The sequence below is a fragment of the Chlamydotis macqueenii genome, chromosome 5 (genome assembly GCF_036417535.1).
Source record: "Chlamydotis macqueenii isolate bChlMac1 chromosome 5, bChlMac1.mat, whole genome shotgun sequence".
Taxonomy (NCBI): Eukaryota; Metazoa; Chordata; class Aves; order Otidiformes; family Otididae; genus Chlamydotis; species Chlamydotis macqueenii.
This window is the reverse complement of record NC_141560.1, coordinates 11,361,684-11,384,220: the sequence shown is the minus strand read 5'-3', so window position 1 is coordinate 11,384,220 and position 22,537 is coordinate 11,361,684. Positions and strand designations below refer to the sequence as shown.

The 22,537-nt window shown below is 39.1% G+C and overlaps 1 protein-coding gene across 4 annotated transcripts in view; it reads left to right on the top strand.

The window, feature by feature from the left end:
• The first annotated feature begins 2,994 nt into the window (after positions 1-2,994).
• Positions 2,995-22,537, top strand: part of KLC1 (kinesin light chain 1) — a 49,312-nt gene continuing 29,769 nt past the window's right edge. For all 4 annotated transcript variants that reach the window (XM_086747912.1, XM_086747913.1, XM_086747911.1 and 1 more), the window contains exons 1-2: positions 2,995-3,296; positions 21,039-21,300. In XM_086747912.1, the coding sequence (XP_086604038.1) occupies positions 21,040-21,300 (261 nt within the window). In that variant the 5' untranslated portion in view covers positions 2,995-3,296; position 21,039. The remainder of the gene's footprint in view (positions 3,297-21,038; positions 21,301-22,537) is intronic.

The window sequence follows — 22,537 nt, the reverse complement described above, 5'->3', positions numbered from 1 at the left end:
CATATTTATAAAATGAAGTAATAGATTTTATAAACTGTAGGATTAGATTTAAAAAGCTTTTTTTCTCTTTTGGGAGAAAGACCCTCTAAGCCAGGAGGATAAATTTTTTGAATAACAATGGTCAAATAAAATGACCCATACTTCTTAAATGAAGTGAACCTCAATTTCTTTATAGAGGCTTGCTCTATTTGTGGATGTCAGTCACACCGAATCCTAGTTTGCTGCGTGTATTTCTCACACCGTTGCACCTCAAAACAGAAGAGCTTTGTGCTGCATTAGTTGACCTGTTTGCTTTTTTCTCTCCCACTATGAATTAAAAACCTCCCTCTCTCTTCTGGGAGAGGAGGGAAATGGATGTATTTGGAATAAAGAATCTATCATTGTAAATAATGTGTTTGAGGGTTTTGTTTTAATATCCACTCAGATGTCTGCAGAAAACCACAGTGACCTTGTTGGTGGCAGATGAAGAATATTCTAGAGACAGTGTCACTTCATCCTAACAGCAGGTCACAACTAGTTCCCTAAGAGAAGAGGGAAATGTGGGTAGTAAATAGTTTTTACTGCTAGATGAACTTGGATAATTCTTATGTAGATGGGACAGGAAAAACAAGATCCAAATGGAGAGGAACTCTTAGGATATTTCAAGTGAGGCACAAGCCTGAGGAAGAAGCATGCTTCTTCTGTGTCTATCTTCTTTGCCATAAACAGAAGGGAGTAATACTGCACTTCAGTTTCATTGAGCTAATCAACCTTTCTGCAGGAGCGAGCGTACAGTGTGCGCTGCTTATGTGGGAAATTGCCAGCATGCACACACTTGATTAGCCAGTGCATTATGAATCAGGGTCATAGCTGCAGTAGTTGCTTTGTTCAGAGATGCTCAAATCCCTTGGGTAAGCAGCTAATTGCAGGAAATCTTTTAAAGCAAATGTGTGATAGGAAGAAAGCAATGAATATTGTTTATTCAAAGGACAGGAGTGGTTCCTTTGAATCAGTTCTCTTGCATAATTATGTAATTAGGGCATGTTCTATTTTTAATTAAATCTCTTGCATATTCATGAAAATTCTCTGAACCTGTGGACCAACTGGCATGACTCTTGCTTTTAAAATGTAGTTTGTATAAAGGAATGCCCTTCAATCTCTTTTTTCCCTTTCATATTACTGTACAAACATACATTTCACATTATTATACATTGTTAGCCTGCATCACCTGTCAAAACTAGCATATGATGATAAACCATTAATACAAAATTGCCAAAGAAATGTTTTAAATGGAGATGAAGCATACAAGAAGCTGCTGCTCTGAAATACTACTATCACAATTGCTTTTTGTTGGACAGCTTGACCTGTGTAGGATCTCAATCAGTGATACTCAGAAAGTATACTTCAGTTCCCTCAGCTTTTCAAATCCAACAGTGACTCTCTGTACTTGCAGTCTGTAAACAATCCATGTTCCCCTAACTTTGTTTTGTTTATTGTGGGCTTCTGTGACTCTTCCTGTTCTTCTGCCTCTTTAACAACAGCATTGGCTTTGATTCCTCTTCCTGGCTCTTCTTAGGAGCCTTCTTTCACACCTGACTCTTTCTCACATCTGCCACTTTGTAGACTTGCTCTGTGTTGCACGTGGGAGCAAAGAGATGTAAGCTCTGCTTTCCTTGTGTATTTTGGATATTACCATTTAGATGAGGTTGCACATTTTTATTTACCACCATATGTTTCCATCAGCTTATGATTCATACCCTGTATTTACTGCAGGAGTTACACAGGCAGTCAGACTTGATGATCGTTGTAGGTCCCTTCCAACTGAACTATTCTGTTCTATTTTATGTGGAGCTCAGAAGATAATGCACCACATTCTGCCCAGATATTAATAATTCTTTCATAAAGTTTGGCTGTCACTGTTCCCTGACGATTTCCAGTGTACATTTTGCTGCTTTGCTATATTTAACTTTTTTTTTTTCATTTCAGACCCCAATTCCTTCCCTCTTTCATTTCTGGGCTTAACTTCTACCTAGGGGAACGTAAAGCAACGTGAAAAAAATACTGTGACCGTTTCTTCCTTTCTAGCGAGAGCAGGAATGAAATTGGAAGCTGCAAATAAATAGTTATTGTGACAAGTACCACTGAGTTCTAACAGAAATCTTACTTTCATATGTAAACTTGTAGAAAAGTAGAGATCATTCACTGAAGTTCAATGTGGAATAAAACCAAGGGTGTTGAAATGTATTACCGCCACATAATTAGTCCTAAGGGGAGACACAGCCTTCACCACAGAATTTGTACTTTAGCCTTGGTTTCCCTCATGTAACCTGCACTGCGAGATGGCTGCATGCTGTAGGGCCCTTCACGTGCATTTGCCCCAGCAGTGGTCAACTGAGAAGGGAGCATCACCTTTACAAGTCCTACTGCCAGACTGCTTCACAGAAGCAAAACCCTAAACTTCCTTCCAGGACACTCAGACCAACCAACACGGAAAGCACCCACGGAGGTACCCCACCCTGGAGCAAAACCACCTCACTATCACCAGAGGAAATGGCGGGTTTCGCCCTCCCCTGACGCACACTTCAGGCAGACAAGGCCTCAGCGAGGTTTAGCACGGCCTCCCCCACCCTCGGGGATGTCGGCGTGCGGCCTCGCACCTCCACCCCTGAAGGCTTTGTCTCTGCATCCCTCCTCTTCCTCCCGAGGCTGGGCGGCTGCCGAGAGCCGCCTTGGGGCAGGCCCCGCGCTACCGCAGCGTGGGCTGCTGCAGCAGCAGGCGGGTGCTGGGCTGAGGGGACGCCAGGGCGGGCCGGGGGCGGCCATTGCGGCCGCGCTCTCCCCCTCTCCCCTCCGAAGGGCAGAGATGTCGTCATGGATGGGGGGGAGAGGGAAGCGCTAGGAAAGAAGGGCGCCCGGGGGCTTGTGGGAGAAGAAGGGGGAGCCGCCATGTTGGGCGGGGCGGCGGGAGGGAGGGGAGCGCGGGGCGGGCACAGGGGCGGCGGCAGCCGGGGCGGTTGCGGCGGCTGCCGGCAGCTGTCAGCGGCCGCTCCTCGGGGGCCGGGCCGCGCGTTGACCCCCGCGCTGTGCCGGGCCTGTCAGCGTCTCGGTGCCGACCCGCTTCCTTCCTTCCCTTTCTCTCTTCGGTCCTCTCTCCCCCACACCCCCTCAAAAAACCCTTTTCCTTCCTCCCTTCCGCCCGCCCATCGCTGACATCCTCCTCCGGTCGCCTTCCCCCCCCAACTCCCCGCCCCGGGCTGCGCGGCCCCCGCCGCCTCTGCGATCGCTGCGCACATCGCCCGAGCCTGCAGCACCGAGCGGTGAGCGGGGGGAGCCGCCCGCGCCCGACCCGGCCCTGCCGGGGGGCGGCGGGGGTGGGAGGCGATGGCGGCGGGGGCGGTGGGATGTGTGCGGTTGTTTAATATTTTTGCCTTTTTATCTGCAGTTACACAAACAACAAAGGCTGCGCGGGCCGGCTGGTCCCTCCGCAGCGCGGCTGACAGCCAGCCCCTTCCCTGCGCGGAGGGTTGGGGCGGGGTGGGTTTTTTTTTTTTTTGAGGGGGGCGGCGAGGTTGTTTTTCGGTGTTTTGTGTAAAGCTGTGTCAGTCCCAGTCACCGCTCGGCTGCGGGAAGGAGGAACCCCCCCGGCGAGAGTGGGGGTGGGCTCGGCTTTGTCCCCCTTTTCCTCTCCTGGCTCCCTCCGCTGCTGCGGCTCGGGCCGGGCGCCGCCCAGGGAGGGACCCCGGGCCCAGCCCGGGGGCGAGGGGGCTGCCGGCCGCGCCCCTCCGCCCTGGGCAGCTCGGCTCCGTGGGGCGGCGACGCTTTGGGTTTGCTTCACGTCCTCAGCTTGGGTGGTTTATTCTGTTGCTAATTCGGAAATGGGGAAGGGAGAGGCGGGGACAGCTCTTTCTTGGGTTTTGTAAATAGTGACCGGATTTATATATTGTAGGTCACCTACCCTGCTATAGTCGGAGGCGATTCGTGTACTTAGGTCTTGGCCAGATTTCTGCACTTCCAAAGAAAAGCGCTGATTAGGAGCACGTTATTATAGCAAGATGACATGAACACATAACTGACTTAATTGATAACAGAATCTTTAGGGCAGAGATTAATTAGAAAAATTCTGGCTTCGTGTTTCTAATATTTTTAGGTAACAGTGCTTGATCTGTAGATCTGCATAGCAGTAGTCTGTAATCACAAGAAGGAACTTCTTGACTCCTTATTGAATTCTGCGTTCTAAGCATATTGAAGCATATTTTAATGACCAAAGTGGCATCACCTGGTGTAATGCTACCGTCTGGCTCTTGAAAGGCTACTAGATCAATGATGCTGCTCTTATTTTTTTTTTCCCCCTCTTAATGATTTCTGTTAGTGTATATGACTTAAATGTATTCAAGTACTGCACATGGAATCAGAATACAGAATCAGAAAATAAAAACAACTGGAAAAAAGTGAAAGTTTGTTTTTATAGTTTGCTTTGAACAGCAAAATGGTGAGCAAATGTCATTCATGATATAAAATACTTTGACAGTTATACATAAAAATGCATAAAACGAAGACTGTTAAAATGTGATTTTAGTGTTCTTGCAGTTGGCAGAAGGCTTAGTAACAATTACTCTGGGAAGTAATTGTCTGTCTCACTTCCGCTTTTGTATTTGCACTTCACTTAAATAGGAAACATGCCCAAAGGATGTGCACTGGAAGCTAAAAAGGAACCTTCGAGATTTAGACAGCTTAGCATTTTAATTAAAAACAAAACAAACAAAAAAGCCCAGCAAAACTAAAACCAGCACCTTTTTGGATGCATAATTCATTTCAAGCTCTCGGAGAATAGTTTTATTTTAATTAGTTATGAATTCCAAAGCTTCAGCGAAACATGATAGAGGATATTATAACTCTAGGATTAGAGATACAATTGAAAGTAACACGTTCAGCATTTACTGGCAGCAGAGAGAAAGCTGATCCATCTGGTGATTCAGAGCAGAAGACCTTGTATTTTGTAAGTCACTTGCACAGTTATTTTTGTGAACACATGGTCTAAGAGAACCTTTTTGTGAAATTACAACAGATGTGGAGAACTCTAGCAGTTCCATTGAGGTATGCATTTTGTGTAATGCAGAACCGTGTGGATGAATGTAGGGAATTTAAATTGTCAGTTCCTGAAACTCATACGACAGTGCAGTATCACTTCTGCATCATGTTGCAGTTAGAAGTTTGGCAACCTTTCTGTTTCCAATGGATGGTGATGGAACTGGACAATTCCAGTAATGAGAAATTGTAACAGCAATTCCAGCTTAGATTCAATTCAGTTTCTAATCAAAGAAAATATGCTATCATATATAATTAAAAAGGAGAATGTCGATGTCTCATGAAATAGCCTCTTTTACTGTCTGTCCTATTACTGTGATATGCCAACTGCCTTATTAATGGAAACATTTTCAAAAAGGTCTGTGTTTGACAAAAGAGGAATTGCATACAAAATTGTGAATTAAGTTTATAAGAGTCCAGAATACAATCTTCTGAATATTTTTGATGTACAGGAATCAGAATAATACTGTAGAGACACTGACGGGATATAGAGCAATTTGCTGCTTCCTCTGTTTGTGAGGAACTTACCACAGTAATGTCAGAAAACCTTCACTTGTGTTGTGTGCTACTCTTATGCGGTGTATCTATCTATATATGTTATGTGTGTATCTATTTGTGTATACACACATACCTACATATGTCTCTTATTTAATTGGCAGTTTGGGGAAATACTGTAGCCTCATATTCAGGTCTGAGTCCATTTAATGCAGCTTCTCTTTCTCTTGAGACATTTGGGCTCGTGCAGTTACTCTTTCGTCTCTTCCCTTGTTTGGCTTCTCTGGCAGATGTGCTGTTGAACATATTCTGGGATTAATAGCATCTCTTAAGATGCATAGCTTGTGATTATTTTAAAACGTTATTTTAGGAAGTATTTGTACATAGAATTATGTTTTTATAAGAAGAGTGGAAAATAAGGACATTCTGGTAAATTCATAAATAAGCAAAATATACTTCTGTATTTAATATTGAAGAGCATAGTAGCAGACAGTGATGGGCGCAGGCATGATAGGTTATTTAAATAAACACTTCTTGTAGTCTGTCTGCATCCAGGGTGTTGTTCAGTATGAGGCAACTGTCATAAAAATGGACCAGTTCCATCATCGTTGCAATGAAGTGGCTAGTCACAGGCTTTTATCTTAATCCAGTCTGTGCAAAACATACTGTTTCCAAAGTATTTTCTAATTGTTTTATAATAACATCATATTTATCTTGACTAAAGTTTAGAAAAACGTTTACTTTCAATGTTAACTCTAATTTTCCTTAAAACAAAAGCATGACACATATAATGTCTAATAGATACTTTGTGGTAAGCAAGTACCAGTAAAAGATTGTTCATTCTAAAAAGAAACCTTTTGATCTCAAAATAGAACTGATTATAATAGTTAAATCCAGAATCACAGTCAACTTCAGATATTTTGTGAGGTATTAAGGCTTTCCCAGTAATTCTTTCAGTGAAATGTTTTCCTTTCTGAAAGCAGGCTGTAGAACTCAGAGTGGTCCCTTTGAAAAATTACTTAATCAATAAATGCCTGAGCAGAAAAAGGTGCACTTATGCTAGCTTAGATTTGCTGAGATGCTTCTGTTGCCTTCATCTTATGGGATTTAAACAGGCTACTTTGTTAGAGGATCAGAGACAGAATTACAGATGTTTTCGTAGGATGTAGGAATCTTTTCCATAGGGTTTTGTGTGAGGTGCTTTGCAGACATCAGGCATAAGATGACACTATACTTGGGTTTTTTTTTTTTCTGATAGACAATTAGTATATTTAGTAATGATGGGCCATAGTAAATAGGCAAGCATGAGGGCTGAGGATGAGTGCTTTCTGTACCCATAACGTATTTAGGAATGTGAACAAAGGAGTTGTTTTCAGAGGATGAACACTAAAGCACAGTTAACACTAGATATGCTAATTTCTTATAATATATAAAGAAAATTAATCTCTGGTAGTTGACAGTTTCTTCAGATTCAGTCAGCTAAGAAAACAGATGCAAGTAATAGTATCTGTATGTTGATTTAATCACTGTTTGTTTCTTTCAGTCCAGCTTATCTCCCATGGACTCTGCTGTTTAACTCTTTTTTTTAGTGCAATCAGAAACAATTTCTACTGTGGAAGCTGTGTTTTGACATAGAATTAAATTGGATTTATTTTGTTGAATAATTATTCAAAATTAGGGAGCATGGGATCATGTAATCTTCTATTCCAAATACGCTTTCCCTCTATTGTCTACTTAAATGTCCAGATTTTTTACGTGGTTTTTCAATATCAAGTTTTGCTTACAGCTAAAAGCAGTAAAATATCTTTTGGGGGTAGACTTAAAAGTGAGCACTTTCCTATTTTAGTTCTTTTGTAAATATCTGCCAGAAACCCCATTCATCGTATTAAGATTGTGTTTCGGGGATTATGTCAGAACTAAGGCTGACTTTATTAAATTTTGAAGAGAACAGAGCAAATGATGTAACCAGTCTAGTCAGTAGTACTGGCTTCCTTACATAGCAGCAAGGTTGGGGTGATGGCTAATTGTTCTCTACTTATTATGTGTTGTACCCCAGCAAACAATTTTTAAAGTTGTGCTGATTAACATTCAGAAGGTCAAGAAATGTCTGACATAAAGCTGAGCTCCTCGGTGCTACTTAAAAAGTTGTATCTAAAATCAGTCTTTTTAAAGGACAATACTTAAATTTTTCGGCATTATCGGGTAACTGTATATCTTAATTCTTAGTAGTTTGCGTTACATACAAACACTGATGTTATATTCATAAACTGTTTCTTAAATGCTGTACTGCTGTCCCTTTTGGCACCATATGACTACTGATATTTTATGGTGTTCTGATACTGTGCTTTGTCTGGAGATGGCACAAGTAGTTAAATGTTAACAAAAAATTAAGATTGCATTGCATGTTGTTTGTGCATGTATGTCATTCCAGAGTGTGGAGGGTGGTGGTTTGAAACTTTTTACAGGATTGCAGTAACTGCATTCCTGCAATATATCTTGAGTTTGCTTCTTCCAGCTGACAGTAGTTGAATGATTTCCAAAGCATATCATACAGAATATGGACTGGCAGCGCAGGAGGGGAATTCTGTGTTGGGGGTCATTCTGCCTTTTTTTTTTTTCCCTAGATAGAATACTGTTGTTTAATATTGGATGCTTTTGTGGATGTTACTTTAGCAAATGATGTCAGGCTGAATAATGTAGGAAGGTCATGGTAGTATCTTTCCCTTCCAGTTTGAGCAGCTTCCATTTCAGAGACTGCTGTTGCTCCCTCATCCCTTTCGTCTCTGCCACCTCTAACAGTTCATTTGTTCATATGCTTAAACTGGATGCTCCTCTCTGCTCCCCCCAGTCATAGTTTGTGTGTTTAGAGGGAGAAGGGCTGGTTAAAAAAGTGGGATTCCTCTCCCCCTCCTCAGTATAGAGGGTTGCTGTGTGCAGTCAGATTAATGCAATTAGTGGGATGGTAATCTGTGAGGATTTAGGGGAGGTTACGGATTTGAGACAGGAGGAGGACAGCAACCTCCGAAAATGTTTCTGCTGACAGAGTAGGAATATGTAATCAGTGTTGAAGGATATAGTGGAACTTTTATTCAGTCTCAGTGCTGGTTTATATAGTTCCACACCCCTGTCACTTGTTCCATGTCCTCATTCTGTTAACTCAGCTTGTTGCATGGCAGCATGGTGAAATAGGTGCATTTTGGCTGTGATTGTGTCCTGAACCTTTTCCTTTTCTGTCCCCTCACCTCTGACTGGAAAATAATCCAGTAAAAGGCACAGATCTTTGGTATGGTTTGTTATGGAGTGCTTGTGCTGCGTGGTGGAGGATGCGAATGAAATGTATGGCTGCATGAGGGGCATTACTTGACATCTCTAACCATAGCCTTAGTGAATGAATGCCCATGGTGTTATGTTTGCAGGAAGTCAGACCAGATGATTAGATGGCCATTTCTGTCACCAAATTCTTCTGTGCATAGAAGGCAGTAATGTGTGGAAGATAACAAGAATGCACTATTGTTTATATTTACTGTTTCCCTGCATGTAGCCCAGTTGCATTCAGGATAATGAGTATGACTGTGTTGAAATATGGAGGTCATGGAGTACAGAAGTCATGACGGTGTTTGAATGTATGCCAGCACACATCATAGTGACCTAGAGGTCTTACTAGAGGTATGAATGAATGAATCAATTCTCAGGAAAATATATTAATTCTGAGGAGTGGTCTGTATTGTGAAGGTTTGTTGTGTGAACCTGATTGCTATGCCTACTGTAAGGCAGAATTACATTTAACAGAGAGGATGTGCCCCCAGCATAAGAAGGAAATGGACCTATTGGAGTGAGTCCAGAGGAGGCCTTGAAGATGATCAGAGGGCTGGAGCACCATCTGCTATTATGAGGATGAGCTGAGAGGGTTGGGGCTGATCAGTCTGGAGAAGAGAAGGCTCCAGGGAGACCTTACAGTGGCCTTTCAATATATATAGGGGGCGTATAAGAAAGATGGAGAGAAACTCTCTAGTAGGGCCTGTTGTGATAGGACAAGGGGTGACAGTTTTAAAATAGAAGGAGGTAGAGTTAGACTTGATATAAGGAAGAATTTTTTTACAGTGAGGGTGGTAGAACACTGGAATAGGTTGCCTAGGGAGGTGGTGGATGTCCCATCCCTGGAAACATTCAAGGCCAGTTGGGATGGGGCTCTGAGCAACCTCTGGTTGGAGATGTCCCTGCTCCTTGCAGAGGGGTTGGACTAGATGGCCTTTAAAGATCTCTTCAAAACTGCTCCATAGGGTTCTGGTCTGGGACCATTCTGAAATGCAGAAAGCTGGTGCTTGGTGGGCATTCTTGAGGGCCTAAGAAATCATCCAGAGATGACAGGTAAGATTTTGTTATGGTACTGATAGATGTCTTAGCCAGATGTCCTCATTTGTCACAGGTTTGTTATCCATCCTTTATCTTTTGAAAAGGCAAGAGGCACGACAGGGTGACTTTGACTCGGTGTCCCAGTAATTTGCCATTACTTAGTTACATCTCCTTTCCATTGTTCAGGAAAGAGGTAAAGGCAGATTAATGATTCAATTACTCTGCTTTTAAGTCTTTCTTATTCAGTTAGTATCAATTTCTCTCACAGTACTTTTAAGTTAAAATTATATGCTACATGTTTATTTTAGAGCACACTTAAAATATTGCTGTTAAAGTACTAGTTTAACTGTAGAAAAAGAATCTAAGTTTGGAGTTTGTGCAGAATGCAGGTATAGAGCAAAAACGCACAGCATATTTTTTTTAAAACAACAGCCAGTGGGGTTTGAATTACAGTGCCTGCTTGTAGTTTGTGTGGCCATTGAATCTTGATCCCCGCCCAGTTGTTATATTAACAAATGGCCTGAAAATATGCTGGCTGGTTTTTTTTTTTTTTTTTTAAGTTCCCTGTGCACACTTCCCCCCCCCCCCCCCCCCCCAAGTCTCGTGGCACATGGAGCAGTACTTGAAAGTGCAGGATGTGGCACAGTTGTTTTAGGAAGTGACTGTTTTGCTGTCCTCAGTACCAGCATGGTTTCAAAACAGATTTATTTATTACAAGATGGTTTAAAAAAGAATACTTAAAATGTTACTTTTTACTACTTTTGGGTCTATTTTCCAGTTAGTGTGTACTCTTGTTCTGTGTCAGTCACCAGAAGGGTGATGTAGTGCAGCAGGAGGGTGGGAGCTGTCACGCTAATGTTGTTAGCACAGCAGTATTTTGGGAGTTCCAAAGGAGCACCGGATGCCCCATTGCTAAGATAAATCATGAATGTGAAAGAATACTGAGAGGGGCTAAAACTACGGTTTGATCCTCAGGTGTGAGTGCACAGAATGTTAAGGAGACAGTGTCAGGTGCTGGGTTAGGGCTTGCTGTACTGCTCCGTACCTCCTGGCCCAGTAGAGCTCAAGACCATCTGAGCAAGCCCTGCAGATTATGAAGTACTTAACAAGGAAATTATTCCCAGCCTTACAGCAGAATCCACACTCTGCTGTTTTAGGTAAGAAACAGTGAATGATACAGGATTGGTTTGTTTTTTTTTTTTTTTTTAGACCATTGCATCATTTGCTATGCTGTCTATGAAATGAAATTTGCAAGGTATGAAAAAGTATTAGTCTGATAACTGGTGATTGCCACTGAAAGTGTGATTTTCGATGTAATATTTAATGGCGTAGAATTAGTTCCTTTTCAATACTAAGGATAATGCCTGAACTATTTAATTGTGCAATTCTTTTTCTGTAATCATTTTGGAAGAATTAGATTAGTGGTTTGGGATTTTATTATTTTTTAATGGACGGATAAGCAGGGGGAGGCTATTTTCCCTACAGCTTGAAGGGAGACTGCACAGTTTGTGCTTCTTAATGTGAACTGTTAGATAGCTTTAAAACCACATTTAAGGATTCGTTAAACCTAAAGGCTAGTGTGTGCTGAAGCAACGTTAGTGGATGTTCCTTTTATGTCCGCAGCAGAAATTGATGGGTTTCTTGTTTTGGTCCAAATAACCCTTCTCTTCAATGTCCTCAAGTGTGTAAGAGCAACATAATCTGTACTCACAGTGAAGCTGCCCACGTAGATCTGATAATATGAGGCAAGATGTGGTTGTCTTTGCCCTTCCTGCATGCATTTTTTTAAATGGTTACAGGTATGCCATAAAAAGTAGATTCAGTTTGTATTATAGGTCTGATGTTAGTAAGTGGAAGCTGATGGGGTTTTTAGTGTATTATGGAAGTCTGGTTTGATGGGAACATTCCTGTGCTTTTACCTAAGTGCTATTTAGAGTTAAGATAAATAGATAACGTAAATGGATGCTTACTTTGATTAGTCAATAAAGCAGTTCTTTTCCAAAAATAACAATGCAAAATGAAAGAACTAAAGTCAAACTCAAAAAATGTTTTGTCTACACTATTGACAGCTTAAAATTGGAAGACAAGTAACTTTGAAAACACTTGGATGTTTCTGTACCTCGATTCCAGTCCCAGCTAGAATCAGTCTGTTAAAAATGGCTTCTGAAGAATGAAGATTCACTCAAGACACGGTTGCACAAGTTGGCAAGTCCATGAGGAGACAAGTCACATTTCCACACAGCAATAAATGTAGATTCTTGGAATATTGAGGGTAGAAACTCTGAAATTTGGTAATGATTATGGATTTGTAACTCAAACTATCTTCACAGTGTTTCTTTAAAAATGCAGTCAAAATTTCCTTTTAATCCATTTAAATTAGATAATTTATGAAGCCTATCTTCGTAACTGCAATATACTAAACTACAATACAATTTTTTTTTTAATAATTAGCCCTGATTTTTCCTGATGTATCTTTGATTCTTGTCACAAGCATTTTTAATAACTAAGGGTAAATATAATGACTTTTTAAATGATTCAGCTTCTGCCTTCTGATACATTTAAGTCTGTTCATTCTGTCTTTAGATAACTACTATTAATACAGTAATGATAATTTTGTTAAAATGATCCGGTGAGGTGGACTTTGTGGTCGTAAGCACAAGGCAAATCCTGTGTGGCCCAGACTGGTATGTTGTGTCAGTGTTTTACTGAGCAGGCAAAATGCTCTGCTATCTTGAGTTCCATTCGTGGCTGCTTGGAAGTGTTTGTTAGTGCTCACAAGAAACTAAGGAAGTGCTAGCTTTGAAGGAGATCAACAGATGCTGTTTGCTGTTGACGCAGCAGTAGTACAAAAGAGAGACAACTCCCTTGCTCCAAGGGGTAGGAGGCTGCAATTTGCAGGCTGGCTGTCTTCAGAAATTGCATGGATGTAACTAAAATTAATAAATTGGCATTAGAGCTCTTTGCCCCAGACTACCAAACAGTGGAAGAGGTTTGTGTTAAATTTTATTATGCTGGAAAAGAATGGGGGTTTGATCTTGTCACAGGTTGCAAGGATATTTAAGGATATTTAAGGATATTGAGGATATTTAGTAAGCATGTTGTTTCAGATTTAGAATAAGGGAAGTATGTACCACCAACCTGTAACAGATGATAGTAATGTCGATTACAAAGAGTTAATAAGCATATACCATCTTGAAAGTACAGCTTTTGGTGTCATTCCTCTAGACTCCTGACTGGGTATGCTAAAATGCCTTAGACACATGCCTGTCAGATTTCTCTTGCACTTGCTTCGGCTTTATTATCTCTGATGTGATAATAAATGCATAGAAGGATCTTATTTCCATCCAGCTTCATTTGAAACCTGAGATGTTAGAAGGACTTGGGAATGTACACAGATAACAAATTTTTCCCTTACATGCTTAGGATACATGCAGACTGATTGTAGGATCCAAACAGACGCCAGTTTTCAAAGGGAAGAATAGTCTGCTGTGATTTTAGGATCTGTCACTATTCTGCATTTTAATCTTAATTTAATTTTACCTTCAGAAAGGTAAAATGTAGTGTGTGAGATAAGCCAGAGAGAGGATACTTTCCCTCGGTTCCTTTTACACAAATAATGGAGGTAAGCACAGTAATGTGTGGGGGGGTAGCCATACCATCTGAGGATATCTGTCTGCTGCAGTATGTGAGGAGGAAGAGCAGGGTGGGATTTGGACACGGTCTGCAGCATTATGGAATTCCAGACATAGTTGAATCTAAAAGAGATTTTGGGAATAGTTAAGTTGGCAGATCATCTGGAGTCACTGCAGTTAAAAGGATGCAGATTTGACTGTATCCTGATAATTGAAATGCTAGCTAGTGGCTCGTGTTTATTCAGTGGAGTACTGTCAAGGAATTGACACCATTATAACCTTTTATTTAAGAGGAAGAATAATTTGTGTAGTTCCAGGACACTTCTATGCCACTGAGTACTTTTATACTGTGTAAGAGTTTTTTACTGAATTAACTGTTTCAGCAGGAAGTAATAATTTTAATGTAAGTAGTTTACTTTCTACAAAAGAAGAAAGGCTGAAGGCTGAAATTACTCCAGCGTTTTTTTTTTTTTTGCAGTTATCCTTGAAATGTGCAAAAGTATTTATTTCAAAATAGTGTTGATTGTTACTTGTAAGAACACAGATATGATTGCTAAGAGACAGTGTATGCTTCATTAGTGTTGATGAAGTGTGCTATAGAAATCTGAATAAAAGAACTCCACAGCAGTGCAAATCTTCATAGTTTGTGCACTCTCAAAGATAATTGTCAGCATCACCCTTGCTACGGGTTTTATAGGAGCTATTTTTTGCCATCGTCCCTTTTATTAGTGAATATAATTTGTTAGCCTGCTTTTCTCCTTAATAATTTTTAATCTTCCATAGAATCCAAAGATTTCCCCTGAAAGATAAGTTGTTTTTCTATAGCAGCCTGAGACATTAAAAGATTTCAAGATTTATCAAGGCAAATGTACAGTGGCTGTGTTCTTCAGCTAAAAAAGTACGTAATCCTCTTCACTTAACGTAGTTTAACTAACTTAATTTAACATAGTTGAATTAATAACTTTCATTAAGCATAGTTTAATGTGGTGGATGGGCTTATTGATAGCCGTTGGGGTTTCCTAGAGTCTGATGCAGTGTTTTTCAGTGGTGGCTGCTGTTGTGATGCAGGGGTAGAACATGTGGCCACGCAGCCTCTTCCCACTGCTGCAGTGTGGAGAGTAGGCTGCACCTGGCCATATTAACTGAAGAGCAACAGCCGTGTTCATCCGGTTGAAATCTCTGCCAATATTCAAGTTTTTTTTTGTGTGTTTTGCACTTTTCAGTCAAGCTGTCCTGTGCTTATTGTGCATTTCTTTAGAAATTTCTGGGTTTACCTTTATAAATGCTAAGCCTTTACAAAGTATGTCCAAGGTTATAGTTCAAATTATGATCATGATTCTGAGCTTTTATTGTGATATGTGTCATTGACATTGAAGGACTACAAATGTCCTTTCGGTAGTAGTTACACTGCATACCTTCATTTTAAACCCAGTGGCAGGGCGGACTTCTGTGTTCAGGGTTAGCTCTGAGTTGAAGGCTGGCAGAAGGAGCTCAGTAAGATTTTATTAAATTCAGATGCTTACTAGCTGGAATTTGATCGAAAAAGTGACTCCAAGAGGTTAATTATTTTTTCAAACGTGTTGTGTATTCTAAAGGACTTCTCTGTAGCTTAATGGTGGTCGCTAGTCGTGTGCAACTGCATCCTCTTACCTGCTTCTGGTCAGTGATTTGTGGCCTCCAGTGTCTGCCTCTAATTGTTCTCACTGAGTTATTTTTAAGATAGGTTGTGTACATGGGTGCTGATTTGCGAGGACGCTTTCTGAGATCACTTATTTGGAAACCTGAGGCAGTACAGAAGTGCAGCAGTATTCTGTTTCTAGAACTGGGTCAGCAAGCATACATTAAGTCTGACCTCCAACAGTACACTCTTTGCAGGTGCAGCTCAGGATTTTCTATTCTGTAGAGGCTTATATGTGGATTCTGCATGATGAAAAGAGCGATAGATAGCATTGGGAGTTCAGCTACAGTCCTGAGTATGTCAAAAAAGGAGAAAAAGCTACGCTGTTTCTTTTGTGGGGTTAGAGATGAATTTATTGGAATAAAATTCCTGAGCATAAAGATAATTTTAATTAAAAGGAGGGCAAGTCAAACAGAAGAGAAAGACTATAAATGGCGTTATGTATGGTAATATGAGTTGTGATAGCAGAAATAGCCTCACAGAGAAAGAGGAATTAACATCTTAGATTTAAAAAATAAACATAATAATAATAAAAAAAAGTATATATATATATAACACCATTGCACATTTTCAGACTTGGAGATTTCTGACTGCAAACCATAACAGCAATATATTCAACTGCAGTGTTTCTTATCTGAGTCCTTTTGCAAATACTTCTCTAAGTGTATGAAAGACATCTGTGGTGATTCATCCTCGCCATTTCTGGCTAGCGCGTGTCACTGAGCAGCCTCGTTAGAAAGGGACGCGGTTAATGTAGTGTCCGACATACTGCTGGTGTCCCTTGGCAGACTGTATGTCATCACTTGCCTTTGTTGGTGGAAGGCTTGTGATGTTTTGAGGATTGTTTGAGAAGGCGGTTTTCCACATCATGAAGATTAGCAGTTAAAGCAGCTCCTCGTGTTTCGAGATGGTGCGTTCCATGATGTAATGAGATGTGTTCATGGTCTGAGCAGGGAATTGATGACTTGTAGTTTGCAGCTAATACGAAATGAAACAAACAAGTGCCAGATGTAGGATGCTGAGCCTTGACATTTAATTAAGGAGGAACTAAGAGTGAAATTAGGGTTAAAAACCCTGAATAGACTGATTATTGTTACAAAACAGTGACCTGATAGATACATTTTGGAGATACAAAAAGCTCAAATTAGTGTATACTACATCTTCGTGGGATTTGCAGTGCTTGTAGATGACAGGGCCCACAGATATGGCTTGAGCCGGCCTTGTATTAGCTGTTATTGCTAGGAAGATTATTTACTCTTTCTTGTACACAGACACATTATTCTATAATTTTCAACTGTGGTGCCTGCTATCTGTATATTCAGAGGAAAAAGTTTAGGGAGAATTTGATTTGTCACAGCAGTTTACAGACATTTTATTTTTTTAAAATTGTGTTTTTGAAACAGTAATGATCAGACATTGGATACATTAAAAATTTATCTTCCAAGCTTTTAGTACTTGAAACTTGACTAATAAATAAATAAAATGTATCAATACATGGAAAGGATATTCTTAGGGAACCGTAATAAGAAAATAAAAATAAAAAATTAGAAGTGTTTTACTTGTTTAGTTATTTGTTTATCTTTAGGACCCATGCTAACGTTTAGTCAAGGAAAAAAAAAATCTTATGGGTTTCTTAGAAGAATGTTCTTCCTTGATAAGTTTTCTATGCAAAGAAGAATTCATATGGTTACGTGTTTCAGTTCAAGAATTCTTTGAGGTGATCTGCAGGGAAGTGACTTTTTTTAAAAAAGTAGCTGAGTAGGAAAAGCTATTTATGTTTAAGAGATCCTTAAATACGAGTTGAAGAGCTTAAGTAGTTACTGCTGATGTGTATATGTCCATAGGAGAATTTAGGCACAAATTGTGATGTCAGCATTACTGGTGCAATTGATCTGAAAGTTTTATAGGTAACAAAATACTTAAACTGATTAAAGATACAGCCACTTAAGTCATTTGTATATGATGAGATTATCTCAGCAGTTACATGACTGGAAAGGCAGTAGGCTTAGCTCTATTTTTTTTATGCTTTCTTTGGTTCAGATTCTTGCTATTCTCAATCTTTTTTTTCACTGGAGTTCATGTTAGGAAATTCTGCAAAAACCTCTTTAGTAGGTGTCGTTGTAGGGCTTTTTGTGTTGATCTATCCCAGTTCATTAATTTTTGTGCATTTGAAAAAAACGTGATTTTTAAAAGTGTTTGAAAAGTATTTGTACTTTAGCATACTCTGTGGTGTGGTATATAAGCCAGGACGGTAATACTCAAGATCTATATGGGCACATTTTTAATATGATACATACATTGCTTAAGCCAGCTGACTAGTCTGTTGCGTTGCATGGGTTTTTTTCCCCATTTTCCAGCAAACGCTTTGTGTGTCTTTATTTTTTGGTTTGTTTTCAATTGTACATTGAATTCGAAATTGGTGTTTGAGTCTAGAATTCCTGCCCTGTAGCAGGTAACACTGCAGTGCAGTGAACTGATGATAAGAAGCCTCTGACTATGCCCTTTTTTTTCTTTGTGTGGAAATATAAAAGAAGAAAGAATTAACTTTTTTTGAAAAGTGACAGTAGGAAGGCTCTTTTCCTCTCTATACGTTCATTTCTGCTTCCTGCATACAAGGTTTGCTGCCTCAGGGTATGCAAAATTAATTATGTGATTATTTATTCAAATACGGTCTTTGGTGAATAGGTATGCCCTTTTGTAAAATACATTTTTAAAAAATAATGGAAATTGCACCATACCTCCACACTGTTCTTAAGATATTAGATATTTATTTGTTAATCTTACTCCTACAAAATCAGACCTGATAGCAGTATAAATTACATGTTTGTTATCCTCTCATTTTCTAAATAATTCTCACAGGCATAATCTGTAAAACTCTTAACAACATTGTCCAAATTTTCTGCAGTGTTTCATACAGAGATCATTTAAATAGACGCTCTACAAAACCTATGCAGAAAGATTTATTCCTCTCTTGTCAGTGGGAGAGATTAGGTTTCTAACAGTTTTCATGAGAGGAAGCTTAAGAATCCCTCTCCCAGACAGTGTGGACAGACCTTCCAATCAATCTGTGTTTTTATGTAGCTTTTGACATGACACCAGCTCCAGTATAGTTGTTTGTACTGGTAGCTCTGAGGCAGTGAAAGCTTATAGCCACATTTGGTTTAAAATGAGGTGGCTTCTGAGACGAAAAGCATGTACATGTAAAGCAAGTCTACTGCTGTGATAGGCTTTAAGGATGTTTTTGCTTTGTTGGGTTTAAATCTGCTTTTCTTTTCTTCAAAAACTTCTGTACTGCCTTAGCCTTCCTTAATTGTGACTGCAGTGTATTCAGCTGCAGCCATGTGCCTGATTCTGTATCTATGATCTGACAGCCTTTTTTCCTTACACTAATAAATCAGTGTCCGTTTCACACCTCGGATGTAATTGTGTACATAGATGTGTCTTTTGGATGGATATAATATGTTTGATGGGTTCTTCTTGGGCTACTTCATTGTTTTTGCACGAAGGCATAACCATTGCAAGGCGCAATGTAGTTTTCGGTATTACTTTCTTGGGTTTGTGTGTTCTTTTTGTAACAGTGAATGGCTGTTAATTTACCTGTATTCATCACCTAGAATTCATTTAACTTCTACTGTGGTGATTAAAATGTGCAACTTTTTTTTTAAACAACATCTATACATGCATTACATTCATACATGCACACACCTGCATTCCATCTTTGGTGTAGAATGACTACAAAATATTGAAGCAGGCAGAAGGAATTACTACCACTCCTCACATAAGATAGACAAATGATCACATACTTATTTTGGAATGCTGTAGAAAAACTGTACGTGTTTGAAAAATCATATTTCGCAGAACTTCCGTAATACAAACTGGAAGTCCCTATTCATTAGATGTCCTCTGCTGGTTTTGTTTCCTTGTGATCAAAGGATCAGTTCTTTGCATTCAGAAGTTGTTAATTGAAGGCGTGAAAGCATGCTGACAATAATTAGGGTTGAGCTCTATGCTGAAGTTAGCATAATCCATAACAATTTAATATATGACTGCACGTTAGGAGCATTTATTTACACATTTGGCTTACATAAATTGCAGTTCATTTTTGTACAAAATTTTAGTGAGTATGTGCTTTAAAAATGCCATTTAAGCATTCTGAGTAATAGTCCTCAGGTTGTAAATGGGAAATGTGTAAATATTTTGCTCATCCAGTTTTGGCGAGTTGATTTCTTACACCATGCTAGACTAGATGTTTTATACAGATGTATATGCTCTGTATTACATATATTTGTGAACATGAAGTTCTTGCAGTAAACTGTGGTAAAACCCAATTCATTGCTTCCCCAAATTAACTGTGTGTTCAAACAAAAGATTATTACAAAATAATCCAGTGTAGTGTACAACTTTTTGTGACAAATGGGTATGCCTGTTACGTATCGCATTATAGGAGATCATAACAGAGAGGAAAAAAAAGCAACTTTTTTAAAATTTTAAATACAATGTGAGAGCATAAGAGCACATCCTTTGCTGTTGTCAGGAAGTGGTGCATATGTGCATGTTCCTTATAGCACTCTTATTCAAGAGTTGTAATTTTTTTGGCTTTCTTCTATAACTAGACTTGTTTCTGTACAAAGTTTTAATGCACTGTAGCTAATTTATCATTTAGCTAGTTTATCAAAGCTTCCTCAAATGTCTTCATGTAGATCTGATAATTTATTGCTTTTCAAAAATCTTTCCTCCTTTATTCTAATTTATACTTCCTATTACACTCGAAGATACTTGTATCTTAAGTATAAAAGAGCAATTCCTGAATTTTTTTTATTTTCATTATGGAACATTTTTCTGGTGACACTTAAAAGGAATCAAGTGATTTCTGTGTCTTCTATTTATATTTTTACATTGTTACACTTGTATGTCACTTCAGTAACAGCATATATAAGATTACCTCAGTTTCTGAGCTTTTTAGGATAGTCATTTGCATTTTGTGGAGGTGTTTACAAACATCCAGAAATTTGCTAGCCTTAATGTATTGCGTGAGATACTGACAAAATAGCACAGTGAAATGTTTCTTGCAAGGTTTATGTTATGCAAACCATTTTTTCCAGCACCAGACAGCTGTTGCAACTTCATCAGAACAGCTGCATCTAGATCTGTAGGCAATTGAATGTCTATATGTAACTGTAGAGTTACAGTAATGAATGTAAAGTGATCTTAGGGGGCAGTTGTTATTTTCAAAACATACAGTGATAATTGCTTTTGTAGCCCTTGGAAAAGGATGGAGATGGTATTTCCTTCTTACTGGAAAGGATTTCCATTTTTCTTACTGATTTTTCTCATGATTGATCAGCTGTTTTAGAGGGTTGGATAGTATTTCTTCAAATTCCTCAAGCTTTAGTTTGTGGATATTTGTAAAGACAGTTGTAGATCAGTGACATCTGCAATAACTATTTTATAGTGTATGCTTTATACACTAGCTACTTTGTTTGCTTTTGCACATCCTGGGGGTACAGCCTGATTCTTCTGTGCTCATTAGAAATTCTTCTGCCATATTGTAATACAGATTTTATTTTCAGTTCTTGTTTGGCTTATGAATTAGTGCTAACATTAACTCTGGAAATAGAAGCTGGAGAACTTGAAACACTGTTCAAACTCGGGACTTAAAACACTGTAAAAATTGTGCAAAAATACCATTACATTCTGAATATGTATTTCAAATTTGTGTGTTTTAATGACTTCTTAAAGGAAAGCTTTATTCAGTTATAGAGAATTGCTTATTTTATTTTTACTTCTGGATTAACTAGTGTGCTCTTCCATTTCAGAATGTATGAAAACATGTCCACAATGGTGTATTTAAAGGAAGAGAAGTTGGAGAAGCTTACTCAAGATGAAATCATTGCCAAAACTAAGCAAGTGATTAATGGACTAGAGGCACTGAAGAATGAACACAATTCAATTTTACAGAGCTTACTTGAAACACTGAAATGTTTGAAGAAAGATGATGAAACTAATCTGGTTGAAGAAAAATCAAACATGATTCGAAAGTCACTGGAAATGCTGGAGCTTGGCCTTAGTGAAGCACAGGTAAAAAAATGCAGTAGAAATAAAGCATTTCAGACTTCGAATGAATTTTTGGTGTAAAAAAATAAATGAAAGATCATTATTTGACCTATAATTTAAAATTTTGAAGTAAACAGAGATTGGTTTTGAATAACTGCTTTACTGAATATTAGCAACGTGCTGGGACATTGATGTTATTATTGTATGTTAAGGAAAAAAACTGCTGTACTTAACAGAGGTAGATACCGGCTGTCTTGCTGTGCTACGGAACTAATTATGCATTTGGTGTTAAAGCACATAGCTGAGCTCCTCTTTACTTCAGTGAGACAGTTGCTATTTTCTGTTTGGACTTTTCCACAGCAATAGGCAGGTGATGTTTGAGCAGCTCAAGAACGGAGCACTGACCTTTTAATTCTAAATTATTACACAGGGAGGTCTCACAAATAAGTTAATTTGCTCCAACCTTTAAGCTCTGCTGTAACCTTAAATTAATATTTTTTTTTCCCTTGATTTTGATATTCTTCGTAGTAGCTCATGATGCTCCTGTTGCTTAAGGATCTCTAATGTTTATTAAACATTTTACTAAAGCAAAACTGAATATAGAAACATTTTAAAGGTAAAGAATCAAGTACAGAATCTGAACAACTTTCACCGACGCATTAAAGAAAGGACTCTGAGCTAGTTTTCCTGAACTATCGTAGTCGATGAAGGTATCGTCTGCAGGATATGAGTGAGAAGATGCGTGTTTAGTCAAGATGTCAGGACTGTATTTACAGTCCAACGTCAGGGTATTTTGTACTTGTTCAAAAACCTGAAATGATGTGATGCGACACAGTTATCAGTATAAATGGCAGAGTGTTTGCAAATGAATTGAAAATGCCAATGAGTTAGCTTTATATTAATAGGCTTTATATTGGACTGTAACTGTGCTCAGTCTTCTCATGTGGATCGAGCTATTATTGTTTGGTGATCTGGAAGCTGTATGCATTGGATCATGGTAAACTGGGGCCTGAGAGAATGAACAAATATGGGTTACCAGATGTGGGAATATAGAACCCCTGGACATTATAGTACAGACTGTCAGGCCTTAAGAGTATCGTACAAGCTTTGATCCCTTATGTTGAAAGAAAATACTAGAAGATACATGGAATAAAATTGCAGTAGTTGAGTTACCTCAGTTGTAGAAGATCTGTGAGTGAATGAGTATCTTCTCTTTCCTAACTTTGACATGGTATTTTGACTCCAGAAAGCTAGTTCTGAT